We start from the raw sequence: 19,872 nt of genomic DNA on the forward strand, positions 1-19,872 counted from the left end.
GCATCGTTTGATAATGTCCATATTTCTCGGAATTACCGGGTAATATATTGTCATCATATATAGGCTCTGAAAAAGACCGGTTTATATGCTAATATGTTTAAACTTTCACAGCTGAAGCTAATACAATACGTTCTATGTTCGTTTAGAAATACGATCGAGGTTTGACCAGTATGTTTACCAGAACTACGTTTAATTTTAATATGTTACTTACGTTAGAAAAGGCGTTTATATCAGAAAAGTACACACTTGCTATATATCCTAAAATGATGTTCGAAAATCCGAAATAAAATATATCGTGAAGAAAGGTCGACGACAACCTTCGGACATAATCATTACAAATGCAATAATCGTTGGTAAAAGCAAACAAAACAAATAATGAACAATTAGTGTCTTAAAATTTCTTTGAATCTTTCGTCTTTGAATGGAAAGATAATAATGCATGTTTTTTGACAGACTTCGAATTTTATAACCGATGTTTTAAAAGTAACCGAGTCATTGCCACGACTTATTTTACCAAGCAATACCGACTTTTTCACATTGACTGATTGATTTAAACTAATAAATGTATTCATCAAACAATAATATATAAATCATCCATGATAAATCTATTTAAAAATAAGAAGCTCATTTTAAGTCAGCTCGAAAATTGGTACCATTATTATACGCACTGTTTCAAAAAATAGATTCGATCATGACGGACGTCATTGGTGTCACGTCACTAAAGCAGTATTTTTTTACAAAGCATAGTCATGGTTCTTAAAGTAGTACTTTATCAATTTAAATTAAATCATGATTACAGTTTCATCGTACTTTATGCCATGTTGCTGTATTGCATATAATAACAAATGCACTTGAATGGCTGATGGCACAAAATCGTGTGTAGCGGTTAAAATCCTTTTTGTAAAGCACAAATAAGTATGTTTCTGTTAACGACTTTACATGCAGTAAATTGGTTTGTGACATAATTGTCTGAATGGGACCAAAAAAAATGTTACAATTTGAATTCGCAAAATTTTCTGGAACAGGCCCACGAGTGCCCAAACCTTTAAAGACTGAGCACTGAAAGGGTAATTCCAGATTTTGGATTGTTTACATAGGCTAAAAGAGTGCCAAAATGGTCTTGGTCATGGAAATACGCAGTGTTTTCTGAAAAATGAATAACATTTTTTAAATGCAGGGTAAGCAACATTTTTCAGAAGGTGAAGGAATTTGCTTCATAAGTGAACAACTTAAAAATAGCACTGTATGTACTAGGTAGCTAAATTGAATGAAACGCGTTCGACTATGTTTATCAAACTCCGAGCCTAAATATGACACAAACCGTAGGAAAAGTCAGTAATGAATTTGCGTCCCTCATTTCAAACACTATTTAAATCTCTTTTCCTTTTGTTATTCAATTTGGTAATTCCTTTTTATATTGCTCTTCCAGTAGAAAGGACTAGTAATCTTTCATCTGAATTAAGTTGTTCCTACAAACGTGACGTAGCGGTCTTTCAGACATTGGAATTGCTTTAAACGATGTAATTGCCAATAATTTGAAGGCGGTGATGGCACAGCACTGTGTTTACTCCTGACAGATAGCTTTCGAGTGTTCTGACTTAAGTCTGAATATAATATCCACTTTCGTTAGGCTAATTGTGACTTAATGGTGTTATTTAAGTTTACTTCTCTTCTTTTAAAGAGGAAACAATCTCATCTAGTAGCTAGGACTAGTTATATTTCATCGTAATTTATTTTTTCCTCTGAAACATAATTGAACGTTGAATTTGACATTCAAATTGCTTTTAGTACCGTAAATGTATTTACATGGCACATCACTATGTGTATTTCTGACAATTACATTCAGCTTTTTCCTATAAAAGTGTATCTTTTTAGGCAGGCACAATGTTTTAGTCGGCTTATTTTTGTGTCTTCTGTCCTTCGGAATACGAGGAAAACCCCTATTGTAAAACAAGCAACAACACTTTTATATACATAATCACACGTTGGATGATCAACAAGTATAATTTCTGTATAAATGTATTTTTGCAATACAATCAAAAGTGTTTGGACATAATGATAAGAGCAGCAATGTGTGAACAAAACATCATGTTGAGGTACACAGTCATTAAACATGTATTATGGCCAATATTTGGTTGTCATTCGATTGTTCTGTCCATGAGAGTTACACCACTCTCTGCATATTATCATAAAAGCAAACGCCGCTTCCTAACGCCCTTCATGTTCTTTGATCAACTCGATAGGTGTCTCTGGTACATGTGTCGATGTAAAAATGATCCAGTAATGTTAGTATATGTGTAACTTTCAATACAAATGTTATATCGGTGGCGTTCTGTTCTAGGTCAAGCATTTCGAAACACAAATACCACACTATAAATACGTAAAACGAGTTTTAAAAACTTATTCCGACTGTTGATTTTTATGCATTTCAAAACTTTGAAACATATTGGGATACCTATAAGGATATTCTAGAATCGACACCTTGGTTAATGTGCGTTTTGAAATTAATGTGTTAATTTTAACAAAGTTCTGAACAATTGGCCAATCAAAATATGTTACTATTTTGTTGGAGCAGCTGTATATCATAAAGATTCTGACGTTTAACAATATCGTTTACCCAGAAGTTGTCTACCAAAAAAATGATATCATTCTACTTAATACGTTATACAAATAAATATAAAAATTGTTACTATTTTGTCGGAGCAGCTGTATATCATACATAAACATTTTGATTAAAATCATACGAGCATTTAAAAATATACTGTATGTTTCAGAGTGTCCTAAAACATGTCTTTCAATGTCAACTTATCGAATTAGGAAGCTACGTCACGGCCGGTATAAGTAGTTTGTAACATTCCGTCTAAAAGATGTAAGTATTGACATAAATTATTAATTGTCCCATAATTCGAATAATTGACATAATTAAGATAATTAACACGACTGCGAAAGCGAAAACACTCTGTCGACCGTATTCTTGCCTAATGTGATACGCAATTTTCGTAGAGGGTAATTTGATTTACTCTATTACTCTGGGAACAAGGTAAATATATGTTATTGTATTACATTATTGAGACTGGGACTCCAGAAATAATCTTAGTACATCAAATTCAGTGCATTATGAGAACGAATGCCAAGCTTGAACAATAATTGGAAATAAACCACAAGCAACTTTCGAAACTTATTCTCCATTTATAACTCTTTTTTTGTCTGCCTCCTTTTAACGTAAAGGTTCAACTCGAAAGCATGCAAACACATTCTTTAATTGAACGTTTCTTTCCCATGTGTTCGAAATATAGCATTAAACATGCTTTAATCACAAATATTTGTTCGGAAGATTAACAAACGTTGAAATGCTATGATAATACTGCCAAATACTTTTTTATGTACCTTTAAAATTAAGAGAATACGTGCTCTTCAGAAATATTTTAGAAGTTTTATTGGCGATATGTAAATACACTTTCATTTTTATTGAAAGGACACTTATGGGTTGACGTTAACTCTAAAATGTATACAAGAACCAATCGGAGTCCAAATAATGCAGAGGGGTGAACCTCACAGTTACCAACTTGTTAAAAGTGACGGTGTTCCAATTGTACAGACGCAGCCACGTCATTCACTTTGCAACAATAGACTTAGACAATATTTCAGCATTTTATTATAAAAGATAAACATAGAAAAAATATTTAACAAACATATTAAAAGAACATATAACACATTTGACAAATGTAAACATTTCAAGTAATGTTTAAAACCCATTTAACATACTAGGAGTAGTCGATATACACACACATGCTGAAATATGTTGATTTCTACGGATGACGAGAAATAAGACATTGTTTTCATATATATCATGGCGTGTGATTGTAATAGATCTACTAACAAAATAAGTCCAATATTGTCTCACATTTTATTTATTTGATTCCCCTCATCACAGCTTCTCATTTGACATGATAAATAACTTGTGTTATGGTATTTTAAAGATATCTACACAACTACAAATATATTATTTTTATTGTTTTCCAACGATGAAAAGTGTACAGAGCCGAACGATTACTTAGAAGCTGATTGGATATTACAAACAAATATTTGTAGTTTATTTTCACGAAAAACGAATGTTTTAAAGAATCTCCAAAATAATTTTTTGGGCAAAATCATTACGATTACACTTCAATTATTCATTCGGATTTATGTACTATTAAATGCGCGAAAAGATTATCAAAAATTCACTTGCTATTCTCGTGTATCATGCGCAGGGTTTTCTAACATTAGTAGACAAAGTGACTGAGCAACGAGGGCAATAGTAGACACTCTCTTATCTTCACATCAGTTCATACACAACCCCATTAAACTCTTACCAACCGATTACACTGCCTCTTATCCCCTCCAAAACCTCCTAACCTCGCAATCAGGTTTTCCCGAGGCAACACACGAAGAGTCTGCGGAGAGAGGAGGCAAGACGGTTGTAGACGCTCTCCTGTCGGGGCTCTTCTTTCTCTTTCCGTTCTTCTCCAAAATTCGGGTTCCATTGCAACTGCATCTCCTCCTGTTCATACTCTGTATGAAAAAGGTGGGAGAACAGTTTGTAAATCTTCATCGCAGTCCTAAAATGCTTTATAACGAATAGGCAAATCTCTATGCAGAAAGAAAATATTTTTGTCCGCATCCTTTCGTTCGAATAAAAACCATCATTACTGAACGATGTTCTGTTTTAAACATATCGGCATACATCCTTTATATTTGCAGGATATACTAAAATAATTAGTCGAATAAGTATTTCTGGTTCTGATCGAACATTACTGATACGAAAGAGAATAATAATTTATGTTAAATTATTTGCGTTTATACCTCTATATTTAGTGAACTCTTACCTAAAATCTCCTTTTCATCTACAGGGTCCGAATATTTGTAGTGGTGTTTCTTCTTGGTACCCTTTTTGCTGGCAGATTTTTTCTTCGACGATATATCCTGAAAATCATAAGGATAACGCGACTGTGTTAGGTGCTATTTCAGACTGATCTTAAGTTGACAAACTATAGCATTGCAGCAATCGATTCAGTTCGTAAAAGCGACAATGAAACTAATAAATAATGAACACGATTGTTTCCATGATGATAAAGCGACTATTACATCTTTTAATACCTTAAATCATTGTTAGCAGTACACAGTAAGGCATGTATCGGTATTACACAGACTGCTGACCAAGCAAAGACTATGCATAATGATAACATCCGCATATTTTGAAACTAAAGGATAATATGTTGTCATCATCTAATTGCTTTTGAATACGACTTTGTCTGCAAACCTTTTAATGATACTCTCAGGGTCTCTTCAGATGTTCTGTATTGCATGTACTGGTTGGGGGAAATTCAAAACTAATCTTACCTTCGTGGTTTGATCCTTATTTTTTTCTGAAAAAAAGACATGTGTTTGTTTTCAATTTTTCATTATTGATAGAAAATAGTAATTGCAATTGTTTTATATTCAAGAATGACCCTTTTCGAAATAGAAGAAAAACCTTCGAAAAAGACAATCATGATAATATACCGATTTTGTAAAACTGAAAATATTTCCATAAATCACAAATGAAAAAAACATGCAATATGTGAAATCATCAACAAGATATCCCCTCGATGCAGAAAATTGCATTGTAATGTAACTGTTTGAAAAGGGCCAGACAGTCTGGTACATTTTCATGAAAAGGGCCAATTAACTTGCAACCGTTTCTGGAAATGGCCAATAAAATGCGTACAATTTTCAAGGGCAAAGGCAAGTTTGGACTCTTTTCCAAAGGGTCAAATATTACAAAAAATAGAACATAAAGACTATGCAGTGTTATAAGCAATGGCATATATAACATTTCCTAAATACCGGATACACATCAATGCATAAATATGGTTCAAATGTTTGCCTCTTGAGCGAACGTTTCCAAATTGAACGGTGTGCATCACATAACAAGAGCAGTAAAATAACTTAATTCTATACTAGTGATGACCATCTTGAGAAAATTAAATTATATCAAGTTCAAAAAATGTATATGTCCAAACCGTAGGGACAGTCTGTAACTAGAATGCAACTCTCATTGCAATCAATAATTCGGTCTCTTAACATTTTATTAAAATTGCGAATTCGTATAAGATTGCGCATCTAGTAGTCAGAAGTAGTAATATTGCATATGAATTATACTTTTTTCTCGAAATTGTAACATGGCGGTCAATCACTGCAATTGCTTTGAGCTCCCTTATTGGAATTAATTTGGAGCCATGATGACATGTCATTATGTTTATTTCTGACATGTAGCTTCCAAATACTGTCAATAGTCTGAATAGAACATCCACAATTGTGACTTAGCGATGTTTTCTATGGCTTCCGGCCTTGTGATAAGAAGAAAAAAGCTATTCGATTAGCTAGGAATAGTGATCTTTCATGTGAATTTATTTGTGCTCTGGGTGATATGTTAAAATTTGGTCGCAGAATCGATTAACGTAAAACTAATGAACAGAAAATTTGAAAAATCATCAATTCTTATTGACCCACATAGAAATGCAAACACTAACTTATAATGGAGCTTTCAATTAGACATTCAATTGAAAATTTAAAGGGTAATTGCATTTAATTTGAAGGCAGTGAGGGTACGCCCTTATGTTTTTTCTGTCCTTAGATATTGTTTCAATTTAACTGGTTTAAGGATAATAAGTAAAATTTGTTGATAGAATATAGCTTCACAAATTGACATTGTCTTAAATGCTTGAGAAAGTAACACCTATTGTGCTTGTGAGATAATTTGCTTTGACATTGGTTAACAAGAGGTCAAAGAAAGTGCATTTGGCAATATAATACACTGAAAGCCATTAAGTTGTGTCACTGATGTATTCGTGAGGAAACGGCTTGACTAAACCCTTTGATGGTTTCAGCTATGGGCTTGAACTAGACTAATGTGCCGGAAATGAAAAACGCTATTTGTTATCTCCTTCTGTAATTTGATTAATATGTAAGCCCTTTACATACATATGTTACATATATATATAGTATCTGCAATTTAAGTGAAGAAGAAATGTAGGGTCTAAAGTGGGATTTGACTTTGCGTTATAACTCATACTTTTTTCCAGAAAGCGATGAATCGTAACTATTTTTGTACTTAGAGTTACCAGACTGGTTTCATAAACTTAAATTCAAATGTAAGCTTACAGTCGTTAAGAACATTATTGCTTATGATTTTAGCTGCGTAACAATGTTTTGACAAAATATATCATTTTTTTCACTACAATATTTTATTATATTATACGGTTACGACTTAGCCCCTGTGGTTGGAGGACGCTATAAATTGGGTAGTTTGACGACACAAAGTGACCCTTTAAGCTGCATAACCTGGTCAATGATTAGCACGGTTATTTTATAATAGGTAAGATTGTCGCAACAACCACTGAGCTGTTTTGCTCGATTACTGTCTCTATTTGGGTGACCAAGAAAGCGAAACGTGTCAATTGCACTTAAATCTCATGTAGGCTAATCGTTGCGTGCTAAAAACTAGATTACCGCAAACGTAAATCTTAAAACACAAACATTCTGCTATTTCAAAAAATATATTTCTGGATTTTATCGAGGAGACAAATCATTTAAATAGTTTTCATTTGTTATCATCTTCTATTTCCAAATAAATGGCAAAACCGGGAACTGGATGAAATGCCCTAAGGGATACCGTATGCCATGTGTCTCAATATATGGCCTAATTATGTATTCTTTAGCATTTGGAAAACTCCTGATATACCCAAATGACCTCAAAATGACCAAACCAAAATTGGTCCGACCATACTTTTGCAGTTAAACCCCGTTTTGGTGAATTTACTCAAATTTGTTGGCACCACAGAGCCAATCTAAAGTGGCGTCGTTATAGATCGAAAGTTTTGGAAAAAGTAAATAAACATCCGAGTTTGCATGAAACTCGTGAACACCTGCACATTTTTAGATCAACACGCATAATTATGCGTACTGCAATGACTTTTCAATAAAACGTTCTGCGTCTTGAAATGTTCATGCAATCAGTTATCTAAACGAAAGTATAATCACTGAGCCGCGGAGATCGAACTCCGATGGACAAAATCACACACGGAACAAAGACTGGAATTAGGAAGTAAATGGGAAAAAAATAGAAACATCGGTCACATAAGGATATTCACATCGGAGTCGATATTGTGTGTTTATCGAAGTTTAACAGGATTGTGAACAATCAATAATCATATAAATAAATGATATATGAAATCTGAATAAAATTACTGTAAATAGCTTTACATATTTTTTGATAAATTTTATCAGTTAATATTCAAACTCGGCGGTGGCAAATCACAGACAGGGCTAGCGCGCCTGCACTGTAAGGGCGTTGCTAATTTCTAGTGCGATATGCCATTGACAGAAAACAACATTAATACATGTGATACGAATAATGTAACTTCATATTTTCCTAAAATAACAGTACATATGCTGGGGTATATCAGTACCATCAATTCCATATGCAAGCAATTTAAGTGTAAGAAATTTTGTGTTTCCTTTAGTTACAAAATCAACACATGATGCTGTAAGTTCAAGACGATCAAATTCCAGATGCGGTATGTAAACGATTCCAAACCGCTTATGCAAATTGCAACGTAATTAGGTTTAACATGATACTAAGAACGGTTTTCTATATTTAGTCCTTTGAAGAATATAACTGTACCATGAGCGAGCTTTTTCAGTATGGCTTTGTGACGTTTGCGACCTGGCATCTGATAGACACACACTCAAGTAATAACTTCATTGACACCAGAAGGTCATAAAAGTACTAATGTCAAGTTTGTCCGACAATTAAAGATAAACTACCAAATATAATCGTTACCTTTTCTCCGTTTCGAACCATTTTTTGATTCGTCCTTCTGTTGACGTTTATATTCGGCCCTCGCTTTTTCGATCACATCCTGTTGATTAGAGTAAATAAAGAGAGAAAAACGTCATACATTATCTATGCTTTTTCTATTTTATTCTTCAGAGTATATGTCATGCTTGCTTAATTGTTGATTTATAAAACAATAGTAAACAGTGTTAACAGAAGCTTGTTATGCTACTTAACTTTGACACGAGATACTAATTTAGTTTGAATTTTGTATATAAATGTTGCTCTTGTTTATGTCATTTATCCCAGAAATAATAGTATTTTCACCATCTTATTGGTTCTACTTGAGAAAATAGCATATAAGAGCAAACAAAACACAACTTACTTCAAACATAACACCAATATGGCACACTAACATTGTACTTGCTCTAGCATTCATTTCCGTCTAATGAAACAATCGCTGTACCTTTATAAACTTGTCAACCATTTCTTGTTGCTCAGACTGTTCCCCATTTTCCTGAACCACCTCCATTCTGTCCTGAAACGTGGCCATTTTATCCGTCTGATGTCGCGAGTACGTACACTGGACGTTATCTGAAACACTGACGCCAGTCTTCTGACGACTCAACACTTTCTCTGTCTCCACTACCATCTGTAAAGGTATCACTAGTGTTACGGTTATGGTAAGGACTAAGGTAGTTGTTACATCCAATATTCGCTATATATTTGAGGGCATGTTGTAGCAACTAATAGTATGTATATTTATACAGCTACCTGCAACAGGTATCTGATTTATTTAACAATGTTAAATATAACACAAGATAAAAGTGACTTCTACAGCTTTAACATTTGGGCAATTAATGGCGACATGGGAATCCAATGTACTTTGCAATTTGATCTTTCTAATGTGTACTATACATTTTTATTTAAACTCGCTGTGTCTGTAACCAAACATACAGTGTTAATCATAAATATAACTAGGCATTATCGTTCTTACTGTTTTGACATAATAAAACAATGTACAATACATGGATAATCCCAGCAGCCTAAATATCAACCAAGGCTCAGTTTAAACTATAATCAAGGCTAAGCAAACACCAAAACAGTAGGCACAATTCTTCAAGACAACATAAACTTAAAAGATCGAATTCTTAACTGAAATTACTAGAATGCACTCAGAGACAAATATTTTGTATGTATATATATATATATACATAAGGGATGCAAACGAATATTCGAATATTCGATCAAACGTCTGGTATTCGAATGTCAAAATTGGTATTCGAATACTCGGAAAAAAGCAACAACTGTTGAATAAAAAGAATAAAATTCCTGTTGCCTGCAACTCTGTTGTTGCGTATAAAGTTCGTTTGTCTTGTTTTTACAACGATTAGCCCTTAATGCCAGAGGTGTGAATGTGATGACAATACACTATACACGCGCCATATGACATTTAGAGACATATCGTCGGGTACCATAAAAAGTCCCCGTTATTTTACAATAACTGACTATTAGACAAGTGGTATTAAAAAAGTCATTTAAATGCCTTTGCCAAATAAGGACTTAAGGAATGACATGTGCTACAATAATGCAGTTAAATGTATATATGCTTTAAACTGTTTTCAATGTTTCGAAAGGTATAAAAGAGCATTTTAGTATAACTTTCCTCTATTGATGTACAATAGAAAAGTCAAAATCCACATATGTTTTCGTTTTATTATTTTTCTAGTTCCCAAGTTTGTTTGGTTTTTCCATCGTTATAACTTCTAAAATATGTATATTGGTAATCGAATATTCGAATATTCGATCGAAAGAATTACCGAATATTCGAATATAAGTTTTGCCATTCGTTTGCATCCATAAATCAGATACCATTTGCAGGTAGCAATGGTATCTGATTTATTCCACTATGTTATAAATAACACAAACAAATCAGTGACTTCTACAGTTATAACATTATTGGCAAATAATGGCGATATGTGAATCCAATGTACTTTGCAATTTGATCGCTTCTTTCCAAAATGTACTATTCAGTTTTCTTTATATTCGCTGTGTATATAAGTAAAACTTAAAGTGTTTATCATAAATATAACTGGGCATTGTCATTTATATTGTTTTGTACAATACAGGGATTAGCCCAGTAGCCTAAATATTAACGAAGATAAAGTTTAAATGAACTTTAATCAAGATCAATAAAACCCAAAAACTGTAGGCATAATTCTACAACATAAACTTAAAAGATTGAATTCTCTAGTGAAATTACTATAATGCACTCAAAGACAAGTAGTTTTTATGAACTATTGATAAAAAATAAGTATTCTCCAAACATGTATCAGAAGTTACACATGCGATCGGTAAATACCGCTTGTGTTTGATCGAAATGGCAAATATGAGCTGAGAGACAGTGTTAATATATATAAAAAAACAAAGAGAATAATGATAATATGGCTATGTGGTACATTTCACAGTTATCGACATTGTTTTCTAGAGTTACTGTGATTCACTTGCCCAAGCCATTTATTTCCATTTGATGGTCACATGGAACGCAAACGTGTGTGTGAAAATGTAAAGTTAAATTAAGAATCGCAAAACTTTCTCAGTTTTCTTTTACTTATATATGACATGTATCTTGTCCTTGGAAACAGGTGTAACTTAATGAACATAGATGTTGATTCTTATACGACAATAAATAATAATTGGTGGGTAATGCAGTATCCGACTCACAATAGCACCATGTAGTAGCATAACAAGCTGTCCGCTTTGGTCACTTGTCTCTATTAAGTGTCATGAAAATGACATTACGCTCTTCCATTGGTTAAAACAAGGAATGATTTACAGTTGTATTGCAAATGACATTTTCCATCGATCACAGATGCAGATTTACATCAAGGAATATTTCGCTATTTCCGAGAAGAAGGGGTCGAATGATTGGCCCACGTACTTGATTTTTATACATTGTAAATTGCATGGCAGGAACATCCTTGTCTGCAGTAAGCTCAATCACAATCATGGTCATGAAAAACCCTTTTCGAATGCGACTCTACACTTAAAGCACTGAAGCATTTTGAGGTATCGGACCTGTTCTAAGCACAGTAGATATCACATTGGTTAACTCACTCGCTTTTCACTAAGGCCAAAAAACAATACCTGTGTTTCCGGTAACCAAACCGACCCTATTTTTTTCTCGCCGACCCTAATCCTTTTTTAGACATAAAAGTAAAAAAAATAATAATTCTATCGTAAAAAAAAAACAATATTTTTTTTTTATTATATCGTCATTAATTTCGTTGTTTGTCTTTCTATGTCCCCGGAAAATAACTTTCATTTCTTATTATGTATTACCGAGACGCTATGTCAACAGGAAAACAAAATGGCGGAGGGCGGCGAACCCTGTCCGATATCTTCAAATTGGCGAACGCATGTTAACGGTCCAAACACGTGGTTAATCACAAGAGACGTATTTTGCTGTCTTTAAAATGAAAATATTTAGGATTAAAGCTCGCGGTGTTATTTTATTCATGTCCAAATTAAAACTTACTTTTTTACGATTAGGCTTTGGGTATAGTATGCAGTCTTCTTACGAATAGGAAAATATTTATGATTAAAACACGCGGTGTTATTTATTCATGTCCAAAATAAAACTTACTTTTTTACGATTAGGCTTTGGGTATAGTATGCAGTCTTCTTACGAATAGGAAAATATTGATGATTAAAACACGCGGTGTTATTTATTCATGTCCAAAATAAAACTTACTTTTTTACGATTAGGATTTGGGTATAGTATGCAGGCTTCTTACGAATAGGCTTTGCGAATTCATGCAGGCTAACTGCCAGGTTCCAATACACTTTTCATTAATCGTTACATTAATTTATCCGCAATTATCAATGGTTATTTATTTCGCCTTATTTTAATAAGTCCTATCAACTGAAATCCAAACAAAAACCTTTAAAAGTTAACGACACATTTGTTGGAATGTGTCGGCTGCAGATCAATCGGTACAATTTGTGACGTCAGAGCACGAGCGGTGATAATATCAAAGGCGCGTGGCTATGGTTTGTATTTAATTCGGTCAGTCGGATACTGTATGATCCCATTACGATCGAAAACATAATAATCAAGAATCGTCGTCTGGGAATCTTATAACAATGACCGAAAAGTTTGAATTCAATATAAATATGGATGAAACTTTGATTGTACGAAAATAAGATAAGTGACAAAAAACCATATCCGCGTTAATTGTTGTATTTTTAACCTACCTCCACTTGAAGGCCTAGTTTAAGGAGCTCACAGTTGACAAGAAAATCGGCGATTTAACAAATTTAGTTGATAATTGACTGTTTGGGTAGAACATGATCACATATTTGTAGAAATTGAAGTGCTGGAATTGTTCTAAAAACCGATCGCGACTTATAAACTAGTATTGTATACAAAAAACACCAGATTTCATGGGCAAAATTGGGGGGAAAATGCGGTAGTCGAAGGAAAGGAAATGATTTCAGACATTAAACAATGACGTTTTTCTCTGACTTTTTGTAAATTATGTAACGCTTAGATTTAACATAATTGATCTGATTCAACAGAATTTTGCATGATATGGAAACAGTAAAAAAAAAAAATCCCGACCGACCGACCCTATTTTTTTCGCCATGTTACTGGAAACACAGGTATTATTTTTTTTGGCCTAAGATGAACCTGTCGGATTCGATTTATGGCCTTGGAAGATGAGAATTATGCTTGTGGACAGCGAGCCGGACAATTGGGTTTTCTCAGGGTTCTCCATTTTCCCCTACGACTAAAGCCCAAACTCCGGGTTAAAATCTTGCCAACGTTAGAGACCCAGCATAAGCTTAAATTACGTTCTTCACAATCGTTATATTAAATAAAGTTTAAGCTTATCATCTATAGTGATAAAGGATCGCTCTTTTTCGAATCAATCAGGTCTCTTGTGAGTGTCATGAAACCCTTTCATTTTTATTTTTACGGTAGTATCTAGATTCGGAAAGACAGCTAAATCTGTACTTATAATAGAGTGCTCTAGTAAACGTTAATTCCAGAACAAATGGTGCTGCTATGAAGTAAAACGATAACAGTCTTACACCAAAAATATTTCAAAAAGAAATCCCGACCCGTCTACACAGTGAAATGTTGTTTTTTTTAATTTGGACTGAGGAATGAGATGAAATGTTGATCGTCTTCTGCATACAGTTCTCACATATTTTCACTATTTGAAGATACAAAATAAATGCAGAATGATTACCACATAATTAGAAATATATTCACAACATACCATAATTATTAGCAAATTAATTAAGTTTCATGCGGTTAAATCTTATCAACAATATATCAAAATTCGTACCTCACGATCTCGAAATTAACACACACAATCTCCTTTTAACAATCAGGTGCTTTTCCTTCCATCCCTGAATTAACAAAAGGTGTATGTTCCTTCACAGTTTTATAAGCGCTGAAAGACGGACTGTTTAATTTTAAGACTGAAAAATCCTAGAACCAGAGAGATTTTTATGTAAACATGTCTTATCTGTTTATTTTTCGAATTCCCTGCATCTGATAGAGATGTTTCTTGATCTATACTTTTGCCATTTCGAATGTAAATGTTATGGAGAAAACTTTTGTGATCTCCTGTCGATTTGGCCTTTTTACTAGAAATTTAGGAAACACTCTGTGAACTTTTCACTTCTTGTATATTAAAGAACAGACGTTTCTTTCGGTCTATATTTTTTGATCCAAATTGTATTCCTGAAACATATAATTCTCATTTTTGCCGCATTAAAAAGATAAAGCTAATTCAGGAAATTTTATTTTTAACACATTTGGAAATTGACTCAAAGTATTAAATTGTCTTTAAGGACGATGAAATAATAGGTAAAAGATTTTAATTCCTTAAAGTCCAATTAATGAAAATAACAAACCTTTTAATGAATATTTTGAAAATCAAAGCTAAATCCAAAACTGATCGTTTTAGTCCAAACTTAATTCATGAATTATTGGAACATGCGTTAACTGTATACACTCCAAATGGCAAACGATGCTCACACCGACTGTAATATCAAAGTATACAGCGAGACTTAATCAAATAATTTATTCCATAGAACTACGCGTACTGGAACATTTGCAATTGTCACTAGATATTTCAATAAAAATCCCAGCACCTTGCATTTTCTGCGTCCTTATGCATATTAACTGCGCTGTGTCGCGATGCGTTACGCGAAACAGCATGGCAATCTTTAATCGATACCCAACACCACATCCTGTCAGCAGACGTATGGCAGCCTCCATAGACGTGTGCGTTCCTAATTCCTTAGTTTGTCGAATGAAAATAAAAAGGGAGTAAAACTGCATTCTTATTTTGCGTATTTAATTCTTTAAGAATAGCCAAGACACCATCGTTCGTTTTATGTTGGCAATATTTTCTTTTTCATACTGTGTTCAGATTGAATTATTTCTCCTTAATCTTATGTAATATCACGAAACAACACTCAAATTTAAACTGTTGATGATGTTTTATTATTGCAACAAGCCTATTTGGCATTTATTCAAAATAACCGGTTACTAGGTACAATCTATGAATAACCCTAGTGAAGCTTAAGTGAAAAATTGTTAACAATAATAATGTACGTTAAAGAATAAAGTAGTGGACGCGTTTAATTTCTTCAATCTTATCAATTTTAAAATGAAGTCCGCATATAACAGTTAGAAACGTTGTCTTGTTTAAAAATCTATTTGCGTCGGCTAGTTTTCTAATTATATGTTTAAACATAACAAGGACACACTATGATGATGAATGATGCCATATTTCACATTTGTTTAACGCAATAACTTGCCAACTTTTGTTACAGTCATTGCCTGGTTCCTAAGTAATTTTGTCTGGAAATTAATGAGTTCATCCATAATTAAAATCATACGATATTCTGCATAGCAATAGTTGCTAGTAGTCCGCTACTTCCTCTAGGATTACGTAAGTCGTTTTTGAATGTTTAAAACATGATTCTCATTCGTCCACAATTAATAGCATCCACTTAACATGATAATGTATGTTCTTAAAGTTCTACATAAAAAAGAAAGCTTTGTTCGTGCTTTGCCCTAACTTTGGGATTTCTTATTTAAGGAAGAAGTTCAGCAGAATTAAATACTATATATCGAAACTATTTTAGATTATTTAACTCGTAACGTAAATTCAGGCAACAATTAAACATTATTTTCGGCTCTCTTATCAGGAAAGATAAAGCTTTTATGAGTAACAAACAAGTGTGAAATGAACATAAAGTATATTTAGCTATATAGAAATATATATCAAAACCTTTTGAAATCGACCAAAGATCATAACATATTGAAGCATCACGTCGGTAGAATCCTCTTATTCTAAGCTTATTTATGTACTCTCTTTCTCGTATATCGAATAACTTGAAATAAAAGGTATTCGAATACAACTTAAAACGATTAGTGCCAGACATTATATTAACATTTCATAAGGCGTGGGCAAATTGAAAACGATTTCAAGTTGACAAGCTCCGATATCAATATCATTGGCGTACTATAAGTTTTATTTTAAGCTCATGTCTCCCCCATGGGATCGTCGGCGTAAATATCATCACTTATGATTGCATAGAGAGTGCTTTAACGTCATCTGAATGTATTTGAAGGGAAACTATAAACATTGAACACTTGCGTTATGATAGCTTGAAATGGAAATGACACATTCGTACTGCAAATAAGTTTCATGTTTCATGTTTGTACGTTCAGCGAGGTCGCTTAGGGTTTAAAGCTGCTTTCGAAATTTACGTGGCATCTCATCTCATTCAGTGCGGTCCAATATACTCATAATGAGACAAGTTATTGGTAAATTATAATGCTTGGTAATGCGAATATCGTCCCAGCGTGCTATCATATGTTATTGCAACTTTTATTACCCTTGGTTTCTAGAGTATAATATATCAGATTCATACATTTTACGTGTAATACTAAGAGCATATTCTATATTCCTTGAACTATCATTTACTTTACATTTGTTCCTTTGTATTGTTCCGTATAAGAAATTCTAATATTTAACAATATGACTGTTTGAATCAAAGTTGACATTTGCAATGGCGTTAATTTCAAAGGTCCTTACAAATTATGATTTTGCAAGAATTAATGCAGTTTTGAAACCTTGTGTGTATAATTAAATTCATTAAATTTATTTAGGCTAAACAGCTTAAAGGAAGTGGAACGAGACTCTCAATTGTTAAAGGTTATTAATACAATTACTGGTTTTGTTTGAATGACAATAATATTGTTGTGAGTGCATTTCATGCTTCTTTTTCAATCTTAAACATAAATAATTAAGATCAAAAAGCTTAAATCGGCTGACTAGATTAAGCATAATCCATAATATGTACTAAAGATGTTTTAATTAGTCTTATACACAGTTTGCACTCTTTTTAAGCAAAAGGAAAAAGTATATTCAATGCACATGCTTAGCAGTTATCCGAATATATTTCAACACATAGTTGAAATGTTTAGAGTGATCATTACAAAAATTTGTAAACATGTACTTTTCAAGCATACTTCACACGATCACAATGCTTACGTTCGTATTGATTCGAACTACAAGGACCCAATTTCACAACAATAATAAAATCAAATCTCAACCTCACTCTCAACTCATTGTAGCTAACTTCTAGATCGTTATCTTGTCATTTTATCATAGTTATGGAAGTCGTGAATTGTAGATGGATAAAACAAATCACAGTAAGTTTTACCTTCGAAGTTTAGCCATTCGTCTCTTCTAAGAGAAATATGTATAATTATGTCAGTTCTAATATGAAGGACGGATAATGTATAATATCTTCCGTACTCATGTTATAGCAAGAGTCGATTAAAAAGCTGCATTTACTTAAAAGGACTGAATAGTAGGAGGCATGTTCTGGAAAGATCCTATGAAAACGTTACATTTTATCAAAATGGCTAATGATAACACTTTATTTTCTGGAGAATGCGAATAATAACACTTAAGATTCCAGAATCGGCAGATGAGAATGATAAATTTTGTGGAAAAACATTTTTAAAGGGCATATATATGAACTGGAAACTTTTTAATGGACCTATAGAACTTGACAATTGAAGCTACATTTGCTGGAAATGTCCAATAAGTGATTTCTTGATAGTACTTATGATAGTGCTATAAGTTCAGGAAAGGGCCGTTAAAATTGGTTCAATGGCTAAAAACAGCTTATGATAACGCTATATTATTTGAAAGGATACATGTGTCACATTTCTGGAAATGGCTGATAATTACGCTTCATTTCCTCAAAAGGACCGGTAAAAACGCTACATTTTCAAAATAGGATCGATGGTAATGCGACATTTTCGGAAAGGGGGCTATTAGAAAGCTACATTATCTGGAAAGGGACGATGAGAACGCAACCTATCCAGAAAAAGAGCATTAAGATCGCTAAATTGTTTTGAAAAGACCAATAAGAAGGCGAATAGAACGCTGTATTTTATAGAAAGGATAATTGGAAAACTACATATTCTGGAAATATCCGATAGGAAAGTAACATTTCTGAATAGGACAATTGGGACTCTATATCTGCAGGAAGGACGTTACATTTTCTGGAAAGGGCTGATGAGATCTTTATCTAGAAAAGGACATTGAACATGATACACTTTCTGGAAAGGACGATATGAACGATTCCTTTTTCTAGAAAGGACCTATTAGAATGCTTTTTTTTTCTGGAAAGTACTTATGAGAACGCTACACAATCTCGAAAGTTTAGGTAAGAACGCTGCATGTTCTGTTAAGCACCTATCGGTGGGAACGTTACATTTTCTGAGAGGGCCACTGAAATTGTTGTCTTGAAATGACCGATTTTTTGGAAGGGAAAAATTAGATCGCTACATCTGTAAAAAAAACAGTGAGAAAACTACATTTTTTGGAAAGGGTATATTGTTAAATCCTTCTAGTAAAAAATACATGACAGCGGAATATTGTCTCGAACATACCAATTGATACGCTATTAGTTCAGTAATTAAAACGATTTATTATATGACCTATTATAAAACAATCTCAAAACTTCATATTTCATACCAATACATTGCCGTTAAATCAGTTATAGATATACATTAGCGGACACGATGCTGGAAAAAAATCAGTAACGTCAATACCGAAATAACTATTTCCTGTTTTCCGTCGAACAAGATGTTAATAAAGAAATTGCGTAGACTATTATCTGGGCGCTATTTGAGATTTATCATGCATAATCATTGCTTAAGTTTTTCTTGCATGTTCATAAATAAATTTGGATATGAAAATAGCATTGTCATATTATAAAACAGGTGTTCACTAAGGAGCAATATAATATGATCTGATATTCACATATTCAATGGCTACCTAGTCGATTATTGTATAATGCCGACTCACTTGTTCGTGGGAACCTCTGGTTTTTATCATGTTGTATAAATGATATAAGAGTTTGCATCAAGTATCGAAAACGCCTACATCATATACCCCACATTATAAGCACAGTCAAACGACTTCACATATTAATTCTTATAACATCTAGAACTGATTTTCATCTCCAATAGACATATTAAGTAAATACTAGTAAACGAAATTATATGAAGTTAAATCCAGTTTCGAAATGATTTACGGACCATACCAGAAACAGCCTTAAAATAAATTAATTTCTATACTTGTTTAGGATCATGCTTCTACTTTCTTCCTATCCCGGTTGTTAATATGTTTTGAATTGGTATTTTAGCAGATAGGGATGGTTATATTATATCGACTTCTTAATTTATGTTTACTCCATAACGATATACAGAGATCAATCAAAAACATTGTTTTATAATATTTTATGACAAGACTCAATGATTATTACTGACATATACCTTCCGATGTTTCTGATAATATAGAATCCACTTTGTCAAGCATTTTAGCTTCGTTTTGCTAAATTTGTATTGCCTCTTCCCTTGCATGTAAGAAAGGAAGTTAAAATAAGGTAAGTAAAAT

General features: G+C 33.1%; 1 protein-coding gene across 1 annotated transcript; it reads right to left on the reverse strand.

Annotated features, from left to right (window-relative positions):
• Nucleotides 1-3,760: 3,760 nt before the first annotated feature.
• LOC128229684 (glutamic acid-rich protein-like) lies at nucleotides 3,761-14,988 on the reverse strand. The gene is made up of 7 exons (XM_052941470.1): nucleotides 14,792-14,988; nucleotides 14,218-14,618; nucleotides 9,327-9,512; nucleotides 8,867-8,945; nucleotides 5,383-5,408; nucleotides 4,869-4,965; nucleotides 3,761-4,554 (listed from the first exon to the last, which is right to left on the reverse strand). The coding sequence occupies exons 3-7, from the start codon at nucleotides 9,510-9,512 to the stop codon at nucleotides 4,406-4,408; spliced, it is 537 nt and encodes a 178-aa protein (XP_052797430.1). The 5' UTR covers nucleotides 14,218-14,618; nucleotides 14,792-14,988; the 3' UTR covers nucleotides 3,761-4,405.
• Between the last annotated feature and the right edge of the window lie 4,884 nt (nucleotides 14,989-19,872).

The sequence above is a fragment of the Mya arenaria genome, chromosome 4, assembly GCF_026914265.1.
Source record: "Mya arenaria isolate MELC-2E11 chromosome 4, ASM2691426v1".
Taxonomy (NCBI): Eukaryota; Metazoa; Mollusca; class Bivalvia; order Myida; family Myidae; genus Mya; species Mya arenaria.